This window comes from Verruconis gallopava, assembly GCF_000836295.1.
Source record: "Verruconis gallopava strain CBS 43764 unplaced genomic scaffold supercont1.21, whole genome shotgun sequence".
Lineage (NCBI taxonomy): Eukaryota > Fungi > Ascomycota > Dothideomycetes > Venturiales > Sympoventuriaceae > Verruconis > Verruconis gallopava.
This window is the reverse complement of record NW_015622157.1, coordinates 273,636-296,864: the sequence shown is the minus strand read 5'-3', so window position 1 is coordinate 296,864 and position 23,229 is coordinate 273,636. Positions and strand designations below refer to the sequence as shown.

The window sequence follows — 23,229 nt, the reverse complement described above, 5'->3', positions numbered from 1 at the left end:
TTCAACTTCCTCGCATAATTGCGGTTTTAAGAGTTTTTAAAAAATGTGGTTGGCCCCAATCTCCTGTGTTCGCAGACAAGCTGTGTGAAATAATGTTTTGTTCCTTCTTCACCAATTAACTCACTGGCCAGCTCTTGGTGGGTGGAGAAGATCGCCGCAACCCACCTGCCGGGAATCAAGTGCCGAACTTTTAGCAGGCTTGTTGCCCGAAGTACCTCTGAGGGGGTTAGTATGAGAGCTATGAAAGTGCTAATTTTCGATGAATAACTAAGTTCGACAAGCGTAAGAACTTCGCAACTTTGTTACTTATCATATCCCAAATCCTTCAGAGGCTCGCCTTAAAGCAACATGGCGGAGAGAAAGCTGCATAGAGCGCCTCCATTCCGGGCGGAGCACATGGGCTCGTTGTTGCGCCCACAAAGCCTACTTGACGTTCGAGAAAAGATTGCTACGCAGGGCTTGACTCCAGAGCAAGCCGGACTGGGGCCGGTTGAAGAAAAGGCCGTTGGCGACATCGTGAAAGAACAACTTGATCTGGGCTTCAAAGCAGTTACGTCTGGCGAGTTCGTTCGGACTCGATTTTGGGGCCTGTTCTGGGACGAGTTGGAAGGTACAACGAGGCTACAAGATGCCAATGCATCCATGTTCCGGCTATACCACCCGGATGTAGTTTCTCTCATCGAGAAGGACAGAAAGGTTATGCCAGGAGATTCGGTAATTGCTGGTGGTAGGATCAAGCATTCTGGCACGACTTCCAACCTGCATGAGCTTCAGCTGGTGCAGAAGTTCGTGCCAAAGAGCGATTGGGGTAACATCAAACTCACAATGATAACTCCAGCGTGGTTTCACATGCGGTACAAACAAAACAAGGCCTGGGCTGAAGGAGTGTACAAGGATGATGCCGAATACTTTGCGGACGTTGCAAAGGCGTACCAAGTTGAACTACAGAATCTTTATGATGCCGGGCTCCGTAACGTGCAATTCGACGATCCCGGCCTTGCCTACTTCTGTTCAGACGTGTTCCGCAACGGCTGGGCCGAGGACAAGGACAATATTGGCACAGTCGATGACCTGCTTGATGCCTACATCAAACTCTATAACGATTCATTGTCTAAAGTCCCAGAGGATATGCATACAGGTCGTTCCTACCATCCGGTGATATGCTTCAGGCGCTGACGAGATTAGGTGTTCATCTTTGCAGAGGCAACTTCATCGGTGGTCGGCACTTCGCTGAAGGAGGCTACGACGTTATTGCCAGCAAGCTCTTCCGTAACCTAAAAGTCGATACATTCTATTTGGAATATGATACTGAGCGTGCAGGAGGCTTTGAGCCACTGAAGCACCTTCCGACGAACAAAAATGTGATCATCGGAGTAGTCTCTACAAAATTGGCTACACTCGAAGATGCAGAGTTGATGAAGGAAAGGATTTACAAGGCTGCAGATTTCATCGCTGAGGGATCGGGCCAGACGAGGGATGAAGCACTTAAACGAATTGGTGTCAGCCCACAGTGTGGATTCAGCACCCATGAGAGCGGATATCCGTTGAGTCATGATGACCAAAGCAAAAAGTTGGCTTTGGTGAGACAGATTGCAGATGATATCTGGGGCGAGCCATAAACACAGAGTCTTCACAAGAACAATGGGTCCTGAACATAATGCTGTTTGTGTGTCAGAATGGTCACGTGCGAAACGATCTTGCTCAATCCAATGAAATAACTTGTAGGTTAGTCAATCGCCCGTCTATCTTCAAAAATCAATAATATGGAGGTTGCAAGCTCTTCAACACTGTTCAATTCAGGTCTTAAGTCCTTTGATTGAGGAGCCGAATATCACTTTTTGATGTTAATCTCTCGCGTAACCGATTGTACATCAAACACCTGTTCCCAACTCAACAATTCGATCCACGAAGTTGGGCGTCCGTAGTACGCTACAACGGTATCGTCTATAAAGCAATATCGCAATAAACATCAGTTCACCGGCCATAGCTCTGGCTTTTATTCGCTGCGTATGTTCCAGTTCCGACCAGCTGCATGAAACACGCGGTTACACGACTCCTGTCGATCATCCGACATCCCGCGAAGACTTCACATCCACCAAAGTTTCAGCCTCATTGACCTGACCCGTGTACACTATGCCAAATATGTCCCTGGGCGTCACAAAGTCTGTAGGAAAACTAAAAGAGCATAGCCGCAAGGACGAAATCATGCGCTTTGACCTTCAGAAGTTCACACTGTCCACAACATTGCATCGCTTCTTCCATATGAGGCTTTTCGAAGGATTCAGCGACCAAGGATTGGTAACAAACGGCGTGCCGTGTTGGATTGAAAGCCTAAATCCTGTATGTCTCTGCTGAGCCGTGTCGATGGGTTCTTTCATTCTAGTTTGAAGCAGAGCCTCTGCGGAATGTGAATGACAGCTTCGTCTCTGTACGTTCTTCCACTTGTAGTGTATCATAAGTCTGAAATGCTCTTTACTTTTATCTTCACCGTTCTGGCGGATGTCGCTTTTACCCAGGACTTCTCGTCCACATGTATTGACAAAGAAAGACTTAAGCTTCCTCGAACCGTCGCTCAACAAGCTACGACTTCCGTCACATCCACGCAAAGTTCCATATTATCATCGGCTCCATCCGCCTCTTTTTCAACCTTTGCAATCCCAACATCAACAGTCAATGAAACCATTGATCAACCACTAAAGTTGAATTTGACCCATCAGAAGTTAGCACAGAGCATATCAGTTCCTCTACTCCCACAAATCTCGTTCGGTTGCAAGAATTGCACAACCAATGGATTTCTTGAGGTTCTTGTTGGTACTTTTGACGTAGAACCGCTCAACGCTTTTACTCCGGGTGATGTTCTTCAGAATGCGACAGTTATGTTATCGCTCCCTGACGGCTTCGCCGCTCATATCGAACTTGGCTTGAATGTATCTTCAGACGTCTCCTTTAGCATCCCAATAATCGAAGCGCCCGTAGCAGGCTACACAGTATGTCGAAATGCCGTGCACCAAATAAGGATTAAGATCTAACAGTTTTCAGATACCGGGTGTCGGCAAAGCAGGCTTGTTTTTTTCTCCGGCTATCAGCGTCTCTTTCCAGGCAAATGAAGACATCCAAATGGGGTTTGGATTTGAGATGAATGTGTGTTCATTCCCAAAGTTAAGTAGAACTATAGGCCTGATCTCGATAGATTCCTAAAAACTCGTTCATTCTCCTGGATCTCAGCACAATATCGAACTTCACCCAAGCCACTGGCTTGTAAGATGCGCCTCCATATAAATTCGTTAGAGATTGCTAAGCACAGTTTTGCAGCAAGGACACAACAGTCAAGGCACTACCAGCTAGTGTCAACGCCTCCGTGGGAGGATCTTTAACAACGAGTTTCCAGCCAAATCTCGTCGTTGCTCTTGACCTTGGTTCTAAGCATTCAATTTCAAACACAGAATCATTTGAGCTCGGTGCTCAAGTAGCTACGATTATAGATGCCCCAGCATTGACCTTCAATTTGAGCCGTGAGCTGCGGACGATCGGTCAGTTCTGTTCGGCAGATAAATCTGGCATGACTACGACCGTATCGATGGACTTAAGCTTGGGAATGGGCATCGAAGCTGAGGTGTTCATCTCGCAATCAGTTAAAAACGCTGATACCGCGAATAGCGACATGATCAGCGATCTTAAGGCTGATTCGGCTGGAAGTGTACTCGGTCTCGTTCTGCCATCAACGTCCATACCAATCGTCAGTAAAACGATTACTTCCACCAGTACATGCTTAGGAGAGGTAAAGGGTGACAAAACAGAGGGACCATTAGTTATCACCTCGGTCACACCAACACCAACAAGCAGTGCACCAACGAAGAGCACGCCAGTAGCAGGATCCAACAGTCCGGGGGGAGCAAAGTCACAGAACAATGCGCCCAGTCACAGTTTCGTTAAAATTTTAGTCATTTCAGTGATAACAGCATTGCTTCCTAATGTTGTTTTGAACTGACGAATGCAATCGTGCTGATGTGGGCGGATGAGGGAAGGTTACTACTCTTTTCGTCGGAATTTCCGCACCAAGAGTCCATCAAATATCTAGTATACGTCAGTAGGCGGCATAATGAAATGATTTCTTTTTCTCTTCTTTTGCACCAGTCTTTCTCCTCTGTCGCAACTCCGTTTTTCATCCATGCACGTTGCGAAATTCGGGCTGAGATGAGTTTTCAGGATAATGATTCGGCGCTAAGCTTGTTCAGGTAGACTACGCAACATCACCTGCAACCCTGTCCTTGTGGACACCTGTGATGTACTGTGAAGCACAATATAGTGGCTTTCCCGAGACGCATTCTCCTCTCCCCTCAAAGTTTTATCCTTCTCCTCACCGTTCATCTTCCTCTGCGCCACTTGTCCTGGTACCAATGCTAGCCAGATAACGCTCATTTCCCTCGTTATTCTCATTTCGACCATGAGCTTCGTACAGAGCATGCAAGATGCCGCGAATAACTTTCTGGCTTTAGCAAAACAGTCGAAGCCAGGCATCGTAGCCATTATCTTTCTTGCATTTTTCATGGCAATTGTAGCTTTTGTATTTCTCACACCGTTGTTGTACATTAGGTCATAGTCACTGACCGTTCGCTTTAGATCTGGTTCTTCGTATATTTGATATCACCAATACCTCGCAAGCCTAGAGCTTCAGAAAAACAATACATTACGAATCAGGCGGATGGAAGACCAACGGCGCCACGACCGCAAACATGCTGGCATGAGACGTGGCAAGCAAGAAAGCTAATTGAAGAAAAGATGGTTCTGCTTGGTCGGAAGAAGAAAGAGGATGAGATACCCATAATGGATGCTGAAGTCTTCATGTCTGTTGTAGTACCGGCATACAATGAGCAAGAAAGAATAAATTATATGTTGGAAGAGGCCGTTGCATTCCTACAACGTGCCTATGGCGTGCATAAAACAAAGCAACAGCCGCCCATGAATGAACATGACAATGCTGCATCTCCTCAACTGCCAGGCTGGGAGATTTTAATTGTTTCCGACGGGTCGACGGACAAGACGATAGAAACCGCGCTCGCTTTCGCACACAAGCACAGGCTACCAGAAGGCGCACTCCGTATCATTGCTTTGGAGGAGAACAGAGGCAAAGGCGGTGCCGTCACGCACGGTATGCGTCACGTTCGAGGACAATACGCCGTTTTCGCCGACGCCGACGGCGCCAGTAAATTCGATGATCTGGCAAGTCTCGTCGAGGTATGCCAGAGAATCGAGGATGCTAGCGGCAGAGCCGTTGCGATTGGTTCGCGAGCCCACTTGGTAGGCAGCGAAGCTGTTGTCAAGGTACGATGCATATCACATGGGAAAAGTCAGGTATAGCACTTAATTTGTCTTGTCCTGCACCCATCACATCCCGTACTTCTTTTAGAGCACTTTAAGCTAACGCATATCGGTGTAGCGTTCCCTACTCCGCAACACTCTCATGCATGCTTTTCACCTTCTAATACGACTCATGACACCTCCGGCCACGAGCCGAATCAAGGATACTCAATGCGGCTTCAAGCTCTTTTCTAGACCTGCATTGCCTTATATAATACCCTACATGCACAGCGAAGGCTGGATCTTCGACATTGAGATGCTAATGCTCACAGAGATGGCAGGCATACCCATGCAGGAGGTCGCAGTAGGGTGGAGAGAGATTCCTGGAAGTAAATTGAACGTGGTGTGGGCTAGCTTGGGTATGGCATGGGGATTGGCGCAGCTACGCGCAGCATGGGGACTTGGGGTTTACACAAAGACCCTGCTGTAAATACGACGATACTTAGGAGCGTGAATGTTCCTCATGCGTCATATCGCATAGTCTATCCCTGAGGGGTCAAAACGAGAGTTTTCGCAGTTGTCACCTTCATCTGGAGCCAGTGAGCAGATTCCTCGGAATTTGCTGTTGGCCCCTAATGCTAAAGTGCAGATATTCCTCAGTGAGGAAATGAACATCTGAAATGTTCCGAACCCTTTTCGAGAAGTGCCGTCGAAAGACCCGATGAAAGAAGGACTTCGTTGTCAAAGTGCGACTCATTCTTGTGCAGTCACTGATCATTTTCGGTTAAGCCATGTTCTCGATCTTAAGTAATTTAATCCACAAACATACACGCGAAGTGCGAGAGAATTACCAAGTTTAGCAGCGGATGCAATAATGTCTTCAGTCCGGTCAATACCATCTCTTCCGATCCAAGCTCTTCACTATGTACACGATACGACAAGATCTGACATATTTGTACATTGGCTTTCAAGAATTGAAATTACACAATACTTTTTTATGCATCATCAAGTATGGCTCTCCACCATTTCCTTTTTCGTTTATGTCTTGTAGTTCCTTCTTCTGTCACCTTATACCTGGTGATCACTTCGAGGAAAATCTGATCTAGCGTGGCCCTGCTCACACTATAATACTCGAGATCGAGGGTTTCCTGATTCTCTTGAAGAATCTTGAATAGACGTGCAATCCCACAAGACCTGATCGGAACACTGAATCTAAGCTGGCCGTACCACAAACGTTCCTCAACCTGAGCACCGTCGATATGATTTTCAATCCAGGATTTGACCTCTCTTGTTTTTGTCTCTGGAACATGTGGAGCTCCTTTAAGTGCGATTTGTACATAAAGATTTTCTCCAAATTTATCCCGCAGCTCTTCACTCGTTCCCAAGGCCAGCATGCGCGTAGCCATAATCCCAACTTTGTTGGCAAGACGATCAGCTTCTTCAAGCGAATGAGTCGTAATTAGCATACTACGTCCTTCTGAAACCCCGACAAGTGCTTTCCACAAGAACCGTTTATTTGCAGCATCCATTCCTGAACTCGGCTCATCGAGCAAAAGCACAGCTGGATTGCCAACTAACGCAATAGCTAACGAAAGCTTGCGCTTGTTGCCACCTGAGAGTTTATGCGCTAATCGATCGCGGTACTCGTTCAAGTTGACTGCAGCAATAAGCGCGTCTACGTTGTGATCTGGTTCCTTCACGCCCCTAGCGCGGCCATAAAAACGTAAGTGTTCTGTGACAGTCATGTTATCCATAGCATCGAACTGGGGACAGACTCCGAGCTGCTTTCGAGCGAGCATGCGCCGAGATGTCACACTTGCACCTTGTATTAGCACATCGCCATGATCAGGACGTAGATCGCCACGAATTAAGCTGATTGTCGTAGATTTACCCGCACCGTTTGGTCCAAGCAATGCAAAGCATTCTGAAGGTGCTACACCAAAGGTGATATCTTCGACGGCAGTTATTTCGCCAAAAGATTTGATAATGTGTTGGACCAGCAGGCCTGAATTCGCCAACCCTGTAGGTGTAGGCTCCGCGACATTGTCATCGCCGCGGCCTCTTTTCTCATTAAGAGGACGGCGTATGAACTTCTTCAATCCACTACAATCCTGGAGATACGTAAACTGATAGCCTGAATCGTACCAGACCAGCCAAGTAAATAGCAAACAGGCTTGGACGATGAGATATAGGATCGGTCCTCCAAACACATCTAACGCACCAGGATAAGCTGCTACTTCGTTCCCATCACAGAGCACAGAGAACTCATTGAGAGTTAAAAGCAAAGAGCGAAGAAGATTTCCAGAAGGGGTTATGAGTGCCAAGGTGAAGTGAGCCAGTTTGATGTCAGAATCAATAGCATATGCCGGGCGGAAGGTGAGAATAGTCATATAAGCGACAAAGTAGATCGTAAACATCGCAGCCTGGTAACCAACGGACCATGCAAAGCTAGCCAAGAGCGAAGTTGTGTAAAGTGAAAATACGTAAGACAGCAGACTTGACGTCAACCCGTAGAGCATGAAGACCACAAAAACATATCCCATGTTGTACCAAACGTTGCTGACTGCGAGCCAGATTGCGGTGACCAGTACGGCCACAGCCAGAACGAAGACGAAGTCGAAGCAGGTGTACGCTAACCAAAGCGGGCCCGCGCGAATGCCATTGCTGTAATGAAGTGCGCGAACCTTTTGCAATCGCTCTCGCGTTGGGTATAGAGCAAAGAAGCCTGGGAACGCAGTCATTGACAAGCCAAAGTAGAATATGAGCTGCAGTGTGTGGCCCGCGGAAGGTGCAAAAGGGACGGCGAATTGCTTAAACTGTGTTGCGATTGTCTGACCAGATAATATCTGGTCGAGAATATTCTGCATGAGAACCGCGAAGTATAGAACGTAGTTTCCGACGTATGCTATGGTTGGAGTATCTTCGACATAGATGCCTCCAGGAGCAATGCTATTGTATTGCTGCGTGATAGCATTTTGAAAGTCATCGTAGGAATTTACAAAGCGAACCAGGCTCGAGTTCATGGCTGATAGCAAAGCGACAATGCTTGTATTTGCTCGGTCTGTGGGTCCGGCAAGAAAGAAAATGTTGGTTTCGGTAGAGAATGATTCAACATCGGGGACACTGGACTGAGCCTGCGGAGAACAAGTTAAACCTTGGAAATCTTTGAGAAAAAATGTAACCAGGCCAGCAACGACAACGGGAAGGGCCACTGAAATCACGTAGGGGATGTAGTTTCGTCGCAGAACTGTGAGCCTTTTTTTGAACAAAATCCATGTTTGCGAGACGAAGGAAGTTCCAGACCCAGACACCAGATCGAGGCCCTTTGAATTTTTGACTGGAAATGAGCCGTCCGAAGCTGAACCGCTCGAGGCAGGGAGAAAATTTTCTTGCTTCGGTCGGACGTAACGAATTGGGGTAGCTTCTGCTTGCTCCTCTCCCTCCTTTACAGTTGTTGTCGTTGCGTCGTGCCACGACCAAGTCTCCGAGGCCTTCTCTTCATGAGCTTCCTCACAAAGATTTAAGAAGACACTTTCAATAGATGGACCATGGACGGTGTAATCTTCAAACCCTTCATTCTCGATTTCTTGCAACAGACGAGCCACCTCTGCAGAGTCAAGACACTCAAAGGTGTAGCTTTCGTCAGAAGCGTTGAACTCTGCAGAGAATTTGGAAGCCTCATTCAGTCCGGTGCCGACTAGTTTTGGTTTCTTGACCTCAACACGATAGTTGCCACCGAATCTGTGTTTGAGCTCGGCGGCTGAACCTTTGGCTTTAACATCGCCCTTTGACATAAGGACAATGAAATCACTCAAAACATCGGCTTCATCCAGAAAATGGGTTGTAAGGAGAAGGCTTCTCGAATTTCGCTCTCTTAACAGGATCTCCCAGATTTTACGCCGTGACAGCGGGTCAAGGCCAGAAGAGACTTCATCGATGCAGCATACATGGCTGCCGCCTGCAAACATCATGGCTAGCTGAAGCTTCCTCTTCTGTCCTCCAGAAAGTGTCTTCGCCTTTGCAAGTATCTTAGATTCGAGATCGCATGCTCGTATCAAGTCAAAGACATCTTCTTTTCCGGCTGGCTTGTTTAAGGACTTCAATCTGTTGAAGATCGACACGTGCTCAAACACTGTCAGCTCATCCCAAAGCACATTCTTTTGTGGACAATACCCAATCCCGCCAGTACCATTGACGATGATCTCCCCTCCAGTTACGGTTCCCAATCCAGTGATCGCATCCAAAGTCGTACTTTTGCCACTGCCATTTGCACCGAGTAAGCACAAAATCTGGCCGCGCATGACTTTCAGATTCAAGCACTTGACGGCATTCACTACATTCTTTTTCTCACTATCGAGCAGAGAAAGTACCCTACGGGACCACCAACTTGGCACGTAGCTTTTTTGAAAGTCACGAAGGATGATCGCGTCTACAGAGTCCGGCGACGTCTTGAATAGAACTTTCCTGGCTTTTGAAGCGGTTCCGTATTTGGTACGTTCGACCAGAGCCCCCAATATTGGATAGAGGACGATCTGAAGGAGAAGGAACACCCATAGCGTGAGGACTGGAAGTTCCCACTCACTTGATCCGATGCGGGGAGGTGAAGACTGGAAAAGGTCGGCGGCCTGACCGTTGTGCTCCCATCGTCCCAGATCTATAACCGTAAAGATATAGTTCATCGGAGTGAACAGCAGAGAGAGAATAACAATACTACCTAAGCCATTCGGCGTCAAGACCTGCGCTAAAATGGCCAGGATGAGTGATACAATGATGACTGATATGCCGGAAAGCTGCGCCTTGCTGAAAAAGCTGCCGCCGAGAATTGACCAGCTCGAGAAGGCGAGGCCAGAGAGGACCTGCCAAATGACCACGATCCCAAAGCTGGTTTTCGTGTAGACCAAGACTTTGAGGATCACACCGGTAACGATCCAGCTGGGCAGCCAGATGATGTCCATTGCGAAGTGAAGGGCAAGCAGTCGAACAGCTTGTGTCTGCCAGCGATGTTTATTGGGAACCATTGCTTCGATGAGTTGCGACATGCCCAGCTCCCTCTCCAATGCCATGCGGCCGACCAGGTGATAGACAACACCTATAATGCCGAGAATATATGCAATGCCTAGAATGGTAATGACCGCGTTCATGTAGATTCTCCGGATTTGGTCGCTTCTCTCTTGTTGGGTCATGTCGGTATATGGATACTCGTTGATTTCATCGGGAAGACTGGAGGACCCGTTTCCAAATTCATTCACGATCGCAAGATCAATCGCATGCTGAAAAGGCAGTACGTAGATCTCCTGGTCATTGTCATGACGGTTGACATAAATTCGTTCGCCCAGAGCACTGTCCGCTCGCAACGTGTAGTTCCAGTAACCACTTTCTCCCTCTGTTGGGCTTGAGTAGAATACGGCAGCACCATAGCAGCTACTTGAGCCTCTCAAGCTGTTCCTACACACAGTCAACAGCTCATCCTCGGTATCCAGCACCGTCACCATCTTGCCCGCCGTGGTGACGTAAACACTCAAGTAGTTAATCAGATCCTCTATCTGTCCGCCATTGTGGCCATTCTTCACAAATGCAACAGTATCTCTTCCACCTTGGCTTGCTTGTAACGCGTCGATGAATCCGCGAATAGGCACCGGAGTGCCAATGCCAAACTCAGAGGGTGGCACAAACAAGTTCTTCATGTACGATATAAAGAACATGTATATGGTGGGCGCAAGCAGTGCGCGTATCAAAGTCGACAGCCAGTGCCGCTGCAGAGAAATGCGCAGGTTCTTCTTCGTGAGCGTCCATATTTGTCTTGTCAAGGGAGGGCCAGCCATCTCTTCCTACGTCTGGATGGCGCGCTGATGGACAAGTCGTACACTAGAGGCAACGTACCGGACTCATGGAGTGAAAGGCTCGAGAGTGGTGTGAGCCAGATCGCCGACGTGGCTCGAGATAGGCACGAACGATTCACCTTGATGCTCTAGAACTGACTATGAGCACGAAACACGAAACAAGAAGCAACAGCAGCCGCAAAAAAAACGAAGGGAGGAATTGGAAACCACGAGTGCAGCACCGAGGGTGAGGGTCCGGAGGGCCGAAATGCCATGTTTCGCTAGTCTTGGACACGAAGAAACAAGAGTCACGGCGGTGGAGGTGTGGACTAGGGTCTACGTGGAGCGGCAAGAAAGCAAGATGTAAAATGTCGCACGCGAGGCAGAGGGAATGCGGAGTGGAGCTGCATGGGCTTGGGCCTGCTAAAACTAAACATTGGCAGTCGTCATACATCTCACGTATTGAGCACGGCGGCCCGAAATGGGCGGTAGCGGCAACGAAAGGGATCGGAGAGATGCGTGTGGAACGCTCCAGGGAACATCATTTCAAAGAAAGGACGCAGTGAAGGAGGCTCCAACGGCGGCGGCGGGCGGAAACGGCAGCAGCAGCAGCGGCGACGGTGGTGGCAGGCGTTACTGCCGTTTGACAAGCTGAGACGAGATTCCTCCGTCCGGTTGTTCCTGCCTCCAACATCCTGCTGCACTCGCTTGGGGCTTCTGGGCGACTGCATGGCGCCTTCCCTGTCCCCATTCGCGATCATGGGCGGCCTCGGCATACCGTTCGCACGTTCTCCCGGCCAAAATTAGTGGGTCTTTTGCCCGCCGAACTGATCCCAGTCACGGCAGTTACAGCACGTCTGCATGCGGTTCATTGGACTCGCTGGATGGAACGGCACTCACCTCTTGCAACTATGCGGCTACGTGTTTACTGAGCTACTGATACAACAACAAAAAACTCTGCTCTACGTGCCTTCCTCGATGCTCAGCGCGAGCATCGCTCAGGCCATCCACTACCTCGGATATTTGCCTCAGAGCAGACGATGTGCGTATACTTGGGCTTTTGGCTGTCCCTTGCCCTTGACCTGAACGGAAAGACGTCGTCATCTTCGGAGTAAGCCGACTGGCGACAAGTCATGAGATCCAAAGGGCTTCTGAGGAAGGACTTGCGATGGCTAACTCAATGCCTGCGCCAACCAATCTCACAACCACGCCCGGTAATAAAATGTTGCGATCAGAGACTATGCACACACAATTGACAAGTTGCTGCTTACCTATTCCAGGCGCGAAGAGCTGAGACGACTTGAAAATGAGCTCGCTCTGTTAGAAACTGGATCCTCTGCCACTCACGTTGAATGAGTCCGAAGTCATGGATTTTGGCGTAAAAAGGACCTAGTTAACCATATTGTATGGACAGGCGTATGGCAATGCAAATCGCTGCGTTGAACATCGCCGCAAAGCCTATCATCAATGCGTACATGCGAACGAATGTCCTCGCACTCGCAATCATTAATCCTTTCACCATCCTTCCACAGTCATGGCTTAGTATTCTCACGCGTACGCGTCACTGCAATGGCTTTCAAATCTTGCTAAGTTTCAGGCTTTGTTCGGGCTTTATTCAGGCTTGGCACAGCTGACCATCTCTGCGGCCTCGAGAAGTCGCAGGCAGCCAAATTCCCATGTTGTCATGCGGGCTAGCAGACTTGCAATGTATTTCTATCAATGCGAGAGTGGCCCATGTTTTCAATAGAGCGCATTTCCCCTCAAATGCGGTTGCGGATTCCCTCCTAAGGTCCAGCGGTGGCTACGAACTTGAGTTAATGTCCGATTTTCCCTCGGTAACAGACGTCTTGATGATAATTGAAGATTACAGTGCTCACGGAACCCCGTTCTGAAAGTGAAGGAGTATAAGTAATTGTTTTCCTCATCAAATTGCGTACGGTGCAGACAGAAAAAATTCCATGTCCCTTGAAATGTAGCGTCCGCATGTGCTTCCATGTGAAACATAAGATATGACTGGTTTTGTCTCGCAGCCATATTCTTTTTAAGGTAGTGAAATCAGCTTGACCACTCGGATTCCATGGAGTATATTTTCATTCTTCTCAGTTCTGGACGACTCGAGGTGGCAAATGGTGTGGTATACTACATAATCCACATCGAGAGGAGGCCATGATCCGTGCAATGGCAGCGAAAAGCATCGTGAAAAGGTACGTAGAATTGTCCTCAAAGCTTGATTTACAAATCGCTACCCGATGTTCGATGGCTTAGCTAAATGGACTGCTCAGGCGTGCTGGACTTGCAGCAATGCTTCTGGAAGAAGCGTGGAAGTTGGGGCAGAACAACGTGGCGGGTGCCCTGGGCAGAACTGACGCAGGTAGCCGCACCGAGGAGCGCAGTCGTTCACGGTCGAGCATGCTGACAACCATCAAGACTTTGGGACCCGTGCCATTTCGAAGATGAGTTCAGAGAGCCGAGCAGACGGATCTGGGTGGAAGTTCGGTTCCCAGAAAGGTGCCCAGTCGAACTAACTTCGCGCAAGAAGCCACCAGTGACCATTTTCGTTTTCGCGGGTGACCCAGAGTGCACGTGATGCGATGCAGGTTCGGGGCGCCAGCAAGAAAAGGGACTCCCGAATGACGATTGTCTCCAAGCGCGCTCTGCCAACGCCTCAACCTTGAGATCGATCACCATCAAAGGCGCATATCTCCTGCGACGGCCACCGCGACCGTCAGTATCTAGCACCCAACACATCCCGTCGCCCTCCCAACGACTGACAACGACAGAGCCCTCGGCATCTGGTGAGCTGCGCAACGCGAGAACCCGACACAGGCGCTTCCTTTCCACCACAAAGGCCGCAAACCCACCAACGCAGCGACTAGTGGCGAACTCCACGGTAGCAGCATTTTGCTTTTCACCGATTTACTGCTGCCTCGGGGCTTGCTTTTGGGCATCTTGCGACTGCGTGCGACTTGCTGCCGCAAACCTCGCTCGTGCTCACGCGCCACACCCAACCAGCCTCGCAATCACATCTCCGATTCGCAGCGAGACACGAACACGTTGGGCCTCAGCACGACTAAGCCCTTGCATTCATAACTGTCGCTTACCACTACTTCTTTTCGCATGACACACCCCTAGGCGCTGGGCTATCGGAGAGCATTTTACTGGCATGGCGCTGAACGCGCCGCCAGCCGATCGCAAGAGGGTCAAAGTCTACGTACGTCTTCTACATTATCATTGATAAGACGTGTCGCATGCTTGTCGGAATTGCTAACATATGAATGTAGGAACTTCGAAACAACGACTGGTTTGACAGGGGAACGGGTTTCTGCACCGGCCAGAATGTCAACGTGAGTTGGTCCCATCGCTGAGTCGTTCAGAGCGCGCGTTCACTGCGCTGCGCAGCGTCCTACTCAAGCGACTGGACAAATTCCTGTTTGCTGACTTTCGACAGGATGAGGCACGAATACACGTTCAATCCGAGGATGAACCAGATCGCACTCTCCTTGACACCAAGATCTCGAAGGACGATGGCTACCAAAAACAACAGGACACGCTTATCGTGTGGACGGAGGCCAATGTCACAGACATGGCATTGAGTTTCCAGGAGCCTGAAGGATGTGCTGCTATATGGGAATTCGTAAATGAAGCACAGAGGAATCTGGGAGGTGGCGCAGGACTTGACGATGGCTTGTCCGATGAGCTCATGGATCACGTCTCCAGCTTCTCATTGCCTCCACCGGACCTTGGAAATCTCGCGGAGATTGAGAACACGATGCGAGTAGCGAACAGCACGGCTGGTGGACGAGATGCGCTCGCTAAGTTCGTGGTTTCAGCGGAGTACATCTCAAAGCTGACCCCTTTGGTTGAGATGGCCGAGGAACTGGAGAGCTTGGAAGATCTGCATAGGCTGTGCAACATCATGAAAACTCTGATACTACTGAACGACACTGCGATAATAGAATCGGCTGTGACTGACGAATTAGTATCCGGTGTCGTTGGTGCACTCGAGTACGACCCTGACTTTCCGAGTCACAAGGCCAATCACCGACAATACCTCTTGGACGAGTCGAGATTCAAAGAGGTGGTCAAGATAGAGGAGCCTCATATTCGAAAGAAGATCCAGTACACATATCGTTTGCAGTACATCAAAGACGTCGTCTTGGCACGGATCTTAGATGACCCCACCTTCTCTGTCCTCAACTCGCTTATATTCTTTCACCAGGTGGACATTGTTCAGCACGTTCAGAGCAATGGACAATTCCTCAAAGAACTATTCAGCATATTTGCACCCTCACAAACGGACGCCGAGCGGAGAAAAGATGCGGTGATATTCATACAACAGTGCTGCGCGATTGCTAAAGGTCTTCAAGCAAACGCTCGACAACAGCTATATCAGAATTTCATTGGCAGCGGACTCTTTAATGTCATCACATTTGCTCTCAAGCACCCAGATGCTTCGGTGCGAGTTGCTGGGACAGATATCCTGATGGCCCTAATCGACCACGACACCATGATGATGAGAGGGCAAGTCTTCAAGGCAGTTAACGATCACCAGAAGCCGCTCACAGACATACTTATCGAATTGCTCCTTGTTGAGGTGGATCTGGGTGTGATTATGCAGATGGCCGATGCCATCAAGATATTGTTAGACCCCACGGCCAACATACAAAGTCTCGACGCCATCAGTAGGAACAATAGCGAGTTCTTTGCAAAGATCAGAAATCACGGCATACCACACGCTGATTCATTCGCTTCAGAGCTATACAAGGACGGCGCCAGAAAACTCTTCAAGCCGATAATTGATCTGGAGAAAAAGGAGAACAGTCAGTGGCCTTGGCTTTGAGATCGTATTCGTACTAATGCTTGCTAGTTACCGACATGACATTAGCTGAAGTCACCCTACATACGCATCTTCTAGATTCACTCTGTTGGTTCGTCCGTTCGCATGCCCAAAGAACAAAGTTTCTCCTCGTCCAAGAGAATATTGCGGCACCGATCTCCAGACTTCTCTCCTGTTCAGAGAAGCATTTACGGCTGTCAGCTTTGAAGTTCTTCCGCACATGCATAGGTCTACATGACGCTTTCTACAATGAGCGGCTGCTCAAGAACGGAGTTTTCGATCGCATCCTAGACATTGTCTATGAGACCATGCCGAGGGACAACCTGCTGAACTCAGCTTGTCTGGATTTGTTCGAGTTCATCAAGAGGGAGAACCTGAAAGATTTGACAATACATCTCGTAGAACGATATCGAGAGAGGCTGCAAGGCATTACCTATGTCGAGACTTTCAAGCAGCTCATTGACAAATACGAGAAATATATGCACCCGCCGATCGAGCCTCTATCGTTCACAAGCGTAGAGACGGAGCCTAATAGAGTGATGATCCAAGGCGGGCAGACGTGGAGGCAACAAGGTTTGAAAGATCAGGACCCTGAAACAGAGGCATACTTTAATGGTGTGGGTGACGATGAAGACGAGATTCAGTTTGACGACACTCCAGTCACAGCTCTCAAGCCAGTCCATGCAGCAGGTGCAAACGGTACAAATCCCATCAAACCACTTGTTGACTATCCAGAGGAAGATGACGACGGCACTATGGACGTCTTAGCTCAAGAAGCAGATGAGCCTCAAGAGAGCACTGAACGCACGAGCACAATTCTCGCCGAGTCAACGATCCAAGACACAACTAAGGTATCGAGCCCTCCCGAGAGTATATCTGAGAAACGAAAACGAGAAGAGGATGAGGATGAGGATGAGCTCATGAAGATTGCAAGCAGCCAAACGAAGAGGAGGAGCAGCTCAATAAGCTCTGCAGGGAGCACATCTAGCCAAAACAGCCACCACAGTCTACGGCGAAAGAAGAGTGTCCAAGCAAAGGAGGGAACAAAACCAAAGATCAGCATCGCGCTGGCGGTTAAGAGCGGATCTGCTGGTGGGGACGGGGGGGAATGAAGCTTCACGGCAAGTTTGACGAGGAATACTTGTGAAGCCGGAGCATGCCACTGGAGCGAATGCATGGCTATGATGATGCAATGGGCATAACCCACCCCCGGAACAAAGAAGGGGGTAGATGAGCGCGGCGTCGATGGGGAGAGTTGATCAAGTATTGCACTGGCAAGTGCCGTCTTGGGATACGCATCGAGGCAACAATCATTTTGGCATAGTACGAACGGGACATGCATTTAACGCGCTGAGACCAGCCTCATGTGCACTCGTTTTGCTGCACTTTCTGCATCAGAAGGGGGGCATTATCAGGAGTCAAAGTTGAGCTAGCCCTGCATCAAGAGTCGGTCTATTGACTACTGGGCGCTGCGTCTGCGACTTTACCGTCATAATCAATCTCGCTTCCATGTATGATTATTGCTTGAGCTTGCCCGGGGCAGGTAGTGAATTCACGTGGAACGGTTTGAAGTGAAATACGTCATCTGTTCCTTCTCCATGTCCGTCGTCTTCGTACCCGTCTTCCTCCTCAAGTCGGCTCATCTCTGATATCACACCGATAAACCCACAAATGTGGATGCTTGACTGCGCCGATGAGTCTTGTCCGGCTTTCTCAATCGAATTTCACTTGTCAGGCTTGGGAGGAGAGCGATTCAAGAAAGCTACTTTCGTAATGTTTCCGGTCGAAAGGTGTAACTCTTGAATTAGTATGCGTAATGTTACAGGACGAATTTCCTTCATTCCATCTGCAGCCTTGAATTTATTTACTTAAGCCTGCAAAATTCTTCTCCAAGCACTGGTGGTTTAGGTTGGTTCTCAAACGTCCAATTTAACGAATCCAAATTAACTCCCGCTAGTGGTAAAATCCATCGTTGCGTAAGTTACTTAGCTCACTAAAATTGCAACCGCAATACTGACAATACTAGCATCGATGGGCCCCGCGTTCGATTCGCGGTCAGTGCAAGATCTTTATGATCAAGTTCGCAATTTTTTTCTTTCAGTCAATTTTTTTTCAAAAAAAAAAAAGATAACTTTTCCTTCTTTTGGGTCTAGCGGAACACGGAGGTGGGATTTGAGAAATATTAGAATACAATGGAATGTCATCATGTCTAATTAGTACATATCTTGTCTATGCTCTGCCGAGTGTGCTTCGACAAAATGATATAGAAGTCTTCGGATTTAAACAGCAATTCTATTTCGAACTTTCTTTCTCTTTTGTTCTGTTTACCATGCTGAAGAAGCTGGCGCTCGCCATCCCAGCAACCACAACTCCAAGCACAGCAGGTCCGTTAAAAGCGGGCTTGAAACCACCTTGTTCCAGTATTCTGAGATTTGAGAAGTACCTCGTGCTTCCGTACACAATACTTCCCATCCCAGTTCCAAGCAATGTGCCTACCAACAGCCTCTCATCGCTTTCGCGCTTCCTCGAATTGTTTGGGGGAGACGGCAGAGATTGTGAAGGTGAGTTCGCCGTCTTCAGTTCCCGAGCCAAAGCCGGGAGATCGAGCTGAGAAAATCTTTCCACGGCTATTCCAAGAGCAATAAATCCTAATCCCGTACGTATCCATGCTAGAAACGTACGCTCGGAAGCGAGATGGTCGCGTGCCGTTGATCCGGTGTTCTTGTACAGTGGTGTGCGAAAAAAGTTTACAATGCGCGACATTTGAGTGGGCTTGTGTCAAGAGCCCTGAAGGAGGTGTTGAAAATATCGTGAAATTCGTCCTTGAAATTCCGTTTGATCCGAGGCCTGTTCCCTTATAATGTAAATCTTTTGATGATGTCTGTCAATGTACAGAGTACGAAATGAAGTTTCATATCTAGTCCTCTGCGAACTTAGTATTGATTCAGCCAATCAAAAGCCAGCAGACGGAAACTAGTATACCATCCTGCTAAGCCATTGGTACGCGCAGCTGTATTCAAGGTTGGAATCGTAAAATGTCGACTGTAGACAATTGAATCTGATTTCATTCCGCTGCAATCTTTATGTTCAAATTTTTGTTGAGCATGTCTAGCGCTTTAATTATCCACCCAAGTTCCCAATCTCAATGAGTCGCTCCTTTATTACATATGAAGAACTTTCAAAGTTCGAGGTGGTTCATTACCGTCTTAACTGTCTAATACTCAAGGCATTATTCAGGAGTCGTCATTCACCTTGAAGAAGTCTTTCAATTCTGGAAAAAAGTTAGCCACATCTACTGGAATCTCAACGTGACCCTCGACGGCGCCCGACAGAAAGACTAGCCCATTCTCAAGAAAAAAATGACGATATTCGGCGTCCAAAAACGAGTTCTCAAAGGCCCTAAATCTATAGATAGCGTAATAGATTAGAGAGCGTACTAAAGGCCATCTTCGAATATTGGCCTTTTCTATCATGAACTCGAGGCCTCCACTTGGTTCACGTACGTTGACTTTTCAGGTGATGGACCGATCCAGCGCAGAAATTTCATGGAGCTAGCTTTCTCAAATTGTTCACTGCTGATGGACTGAAGAAGGTCATTGAGTCAGAGAGCAGTGGGATTTAGGAGAATTTGGTTACCAAAATTTCGGCAGAATTCTAGATCAAGACATAGTGCTCTCGGTTGCTGGGTACAACACAAAAGCTTGAAAGGATGGGAGAAAGAGGCTCATTACGCTCAATGTTATACGGGATTTCTGCACTGTGCTGCTCGTCACGTTCTCGAGTGTATAATAGCTCGCCGATATTACAATTCCAAAATGCTATCGACAATCAGTATTGTCCGACAATATTTATCTCGGCACGTGAAAGGAGGACGTTGCAACTCGAGCGGGACGATGCAGTGTTCATCAAGCATTTCAAAATTTGAAGACCTACAGAGAGTGCTGAAGAAATGCTAGCTTTCATCTACCACGGTAGCACTGGCTCTAGTATTATCAAACCATGTAAGCCCCGACTTAGCCAATTGTATCCTTCTGCTAATGCAATTAGCAGACAGTCGATCGCCTCTGGGAACGGAAGGATTTAGGGATGATGAGCAGTGCCATTGAGATCCTTTCATTTAACTTTTGTGCCCAATGGCTTTTGTCTTGCATTTTACTGCGTGGTTCATCGTACAGGACACAGTATCGTCTGATCAACAGGTCAGAAGAGGCATTGTTCGAGTGCCTGTACTTCGTGGAAAGAAATTCGACGTGAACGGGCGACCGTTCTCGATCCTGGAGGGAAGTCTGAAAGCCCTGGGATCTAACTCCAAATGACGTTAGCCCCTTGTCCAGTCCCTGCGCCTCCATGTCTGAATTTACTGAGTCTCTCCCCATATGAGGCGAGAACAGCGGTGATGGCCCAACAATTCTAACCGATCACGCACATGCTTTAACCCATGTACAAACCCTCGGTACATCCCTAGAAGATCCCGCGCGCACCCTCCTCCCACCCAATTCTCTCAGTCGAGACAGAGTTGAGTCAACCTGACGGACTCAACGAAGCTACAAAACCGCGCGCCTCCTGCGTACCTGACGAAAATGCCATACATCAGCGACACGCCCTCCCCATCGACCGCCAGCTCGACTTCCTCGGCAGTCCAATTTTTTCCTGGCGACGAGAAGGAGAAAAGGAGGAGAGACTATCACGATGCGGATGTTGTTATCATTGGAGCGGGTGTGGTGGGTTCCGCGCTTGCCGTCGCACTGGGAAATCAAGGACGAAGCGTGATCTTACTTGAGAGGAGTTTGAAAGAGCCAGATCGCATTGTGGGTGAACTGCTGCAGCCAGGCGGAGTGCAGGCGCTGGAGAAACTCGGACTTGACAGTTGTCTGGAAGGCATTGATGGCATTCCTGTTCATGGATACCTGGTTACATACTACGGCGAGCCAGTAGAAATACCGTACCCATACAATGCCGGGAAAGGAGACGGATCAAGAGCCGAGGGAAAGAGCTTTCACCATGGAAAATTTGTTCAAGCGCTAAGGATGGCCGCTATGAAGCATGACAATGTCACCGTCATTGAGAGCACTGCAACCGACTTGATAAAGAACGAATGGACGGGTCAGGTCCTGGGCGTTGAAGCAACAACGAAGGGTAAGAAGGATTACTACTTTGGAGACCTGACTGTCGTTTGCGACGGGTACGCGTCGAAGTTCAGGAAGGGATACATACGACACACTCCGCTTGCATCCTCGAAGTTCTATGGGCTAGAGATGAAGGACGCAAAGCTCCCTAAACCCTACCATGGACATGTCATACTTGGTGATGGATCGCCTATCCTGCTTTACCAGATCGGCACGCACGAAACCCGTGCGCTCATTGATGTAGCCGATGGCTGTCCTACAGCAGCTCCATCAGCGGGAGGTATCAAGAATCACATGCGAAACGTAGTCGTACCAGCACTACCGGAATGCGTGCGGCCAGCCTTCCTCGAAGCAATTGACAATTCAACTATAAGGTCAATGCCCAACTCGTGGCTACCCCCGACAGTCAACAAGACCCCGGGTATGATCATAATTGGTGACGCACTGAATATGAGGCATCCTTTGACGGGCGGAGGCATGACCGTAGGCCTTAATGACGTTGTTCTCATTTCCAATCTCCTCAGTCCAGAGAATGTGCCGTCGTTGTCAAATACACAGCTGGTCATGAAGCAGATGAAAGCCTTCCACTGGAAGAGAAAAGATGTCACCTCCGTGATCAACATACTCGCACAAGCGCTCTATGCGCTTTTTGCCGCATCTGGTATGTCAATCCTCCAAGCATTGTGTTCTTATAGGTCCATCTAACACCTATCGAGGCTCTAATTTGAAAGCGCTACAAATGGGCTGTTTTCGTTACTTCCAATTTGGGGGGAACTGCATAGATGGTCCGGTTGGCCTCCTTGCAGGAATAATTCGAAACCCCGTTGTGCTTGTTTATCACTTCTTCCGTGTTGCTTTCGTGGCCATATGGGTCAAGACGAGGAGTCTACCCTTGATCATGCAACCTTTCTATCTTCTCTTCGGCGGCGTAAGCATCTTTGCGACTGCGGTCAGGGTCATTGGTCCCTACATATTTGCCGAGTTGAGGACCTGAGTCTCCTCATGGCTATGCTTAACGAAACGTGTATATAATATTTGCGAATTTGTATTGTAATATCCGGCAGTGTCTTGAAGATGAACACTGAGCATGGAGTCTTGGCTTTTGCTCAAACAAGAATATATGATTATGGAAATACATTAACCCTACATAGCTACGTCTATAAGGATGTCTGACTGTTGACTACTGCTTACTGATGGGTCGCGTGTTAAAGCAGCCTTTGTCATTAGTTGCTGGTTGCATGGCGACCGTATTTTTGCTCTATTGGAGAGCCGATGTTGACATACTAGCCCCGATCGTGTTCTGCGTGACTTATGCAGTTGTCATTCCGCGAGCTTGACGTTCTCACCTCTGATGCCGAGTGAAAAACTTCCGTGGCTGTACCTATTAGGAATTACGTATCATACTCAGCAGTGCCTTGTGAGTGATCAACGCGGGTTTCGCCTATCGAACGACCTGCAGGTCGATGCATCATTGTGGCGATACAAGAGTGGCGAAGTAAGTTACAAGTGGAAGGTTTTACTAATCATGAGAGTCGCCCCACATACGTCTATTCTTCTCCAAGTTACTACTATGTCAAACATCATTTTAGCTGCTGGTTTCGCCACACAACACGCACGACAGAAGCATCTACGACTCTTAGCAGTGCATCGCCAGTTAACGAGAATAACCTGCGCGGACTGACTCCGTATTATCTGGCAGCTTCAGCTTCTCGGTGTTCCCGTTGCCGAGCTGAGCTGACGCCTCATGGTGGATAATGCCTCGTTGTCGTCTCGAGGGTAATCGAGGAAACTAATACGAAACGTCTTCGGCCGCTAATTGCACAGGCTAGTAGCATGAATGTTATTACTATTTTGTTTGTCAGCTGAAACTCCTCGGCACCAATATACTCAAGAGCGCGGTGATTAAAATCTGCCACATGTATATGTAAACTGTCGCAGTGTGAAAGACAAGCCATAGAAGCCTGCCAGTTCAGACTTCAGCGGACCGCATAAAGCTGGTGAAAATGGGCTGACGTTCTCGTGATCGTAGAGCCGACACAGCAACTTCTTACACGGCGCGTACTCACGATCGCAAGTGCGTTGGAAAGTGGAACCATTTGCCAGATACTCATCAGCTTGTCCTGGTGGATCTGACGTAAAATCTTGCCAC

General features: G+C 48.5%; 7 protein-coding genes across 9 annotated transcripts; 5 read left to right on the top strand and 2 right to left on the bottom strand.

Moving 5' to 3' along the window:
* Positions 1-128: 128 nt before the first annotated feature.
* On the top strand, positions 129-1,979 carry PV09_06261 (uncharacterized protein). Its single transcript, XM_016359872.1, has 2 exons — positions 129-1,138; positions 1,186-1,979. Exons 1-2 carry the CDS (start codon positions 349-351, stop codon positions 1,617-1,619), a joined length of 1,224 nt encoding a protein of 407 aa, XP_016212320.1. The 5' UTR covers positions 129-348; the 3' UTR covers positions 1,620-1,979.
* Positions 1,980-2,142: 163 nt separating this feature from the next.
* Positions 2,143-3,988, top strand: PV09_06260 (uncharacterized protein; the record flags this gene model as incomplete). Its single annotated transcript, XM_016359871.1, has 5 exons — positions 2,143-2,340; positions 2,718-2,987; positions 3,040-3,141; positions 3,191-3,258; positions 3,313-3,988. The coding sequence occupies 5 exons, from the start codon at positions 2,143-2,145 to the stop codon at positions 3,986-3,988; spliced, it is 1,314 nt and encodes a 437-aa protein (XP_016212319.1).
* Positions 3,989-4,299: 311 nt separating this feature from the next.
* On the top strand, positions 4,300-6,240 carry PV09_06259. Of its 2 annotated transcripts, none has more exons than XM_016359870.1 (3): positions 4,300-4,564; positions 4,621-5,322; positions 5,438-6,240. In XM_016359870.1, the coding sequence occupies exons 1-3, from the start codon at positions 4,445-4,447 to the stop codon at positions 5,786-5,788; spliced, it is 1,173 nt and encodes a 390-aa protein (XP_016212318.1). In that variant the 5' UTR covers positions 4,300-4,444; the 3' UTR covers positions 5,789-6,240. The 2 variants fall into 2 exon arrangements, with proteins under 2 accessions (XP_016212318.1, XP_016212317.1); XM_016359869.1 differs by having other exon boundaries at positions 4,621-5,352.
* PV09_06258 (uncharacterized protein) lies at positions 6,039-11,430 on the bottom strand. The gene has a single exon (XM_016359868.1). The coding sequence runs from the start codon at positions 11,118-11,120 to the stop codon at positions 6,294-6,296; it is 4,827 nt and encodes a 1,608-aa protein (XP_016212316.1). The 5' UTR covers positions 11,121-11,430; the 3' UTR covers positions 6,039-6,293.
* Positions 11,431-13,775: 2,345 nt separating this feature from the next.
* PV09_06257 lies at positions 13,776-17,660 on the top strand. Of its 2 annotated transcripts, XM_016359867.1 has the most exons (5): positions 13,776-13,841; positions 13,898-14,328; positions 14,399-14,461; positions 14,566-15,937; positions 15,985-17,660. In XM_016359867.1, the coding sequence occupies exons 2-5, from the start codon at positions 14,281-14,283 to the stop codon at positions 17,064-17,066; spliced, it is 2,565 nt and encodes an 854-aa protein (XP_016212315.1). In that variant the 5' UTR covers positions 13,776-13,841; positions 13,898-14,280; the 3' UTR covers positions 17,067-17,660. The 2 variants fall into 2 exon arrangements, with proteins under 2 accessions (XP_016212315.1, XP_016212314.1); XM_016359866.1 differs by having other exon boundaries at positions 13,776-14,328.
* Positions 17,661-18,153: 493 nt separating this feature from the next.
* PV09_06256 (uncharacterized protein) lies at positions 18,154-18,838 on the bottom strand. Its single transcript, XM_016359865.1, has one exon. The coding sequence runs from the start codon at positions 18,715-18,717 to the stop codon at positions 18,247-18,249; it is 471 nt and encodes a 156-aa protein (XP_016212313.1). The 5' UTR covers positions 18,718-18,838; the 3' UTR covers positions 18,154-18,246.
* A 1,499-nt stretch (positions 18,839-20,337) lies between these two features.
* PV09_06255 (uncharacterized protein) lies at positions 20,338-22,273 on the top strand. The gene is made up of 2 exons (XM_016359864.1): positions 20,338-21,741; positions 21,797-22,273. Exons 1-2 carry the CDS (start codon positions 20,535-20,537, stop codon positions 22,072-22,074), a joined length of 1,485 nt encoding a protein of 494 aa, XP_016212312.1. The 5' UTR covers positions 20,338-20,534; the 3' UTR covers positions 22,075-22,273.
* Positions 22,274-23,229: the final 956 nt, after the last annotated feature.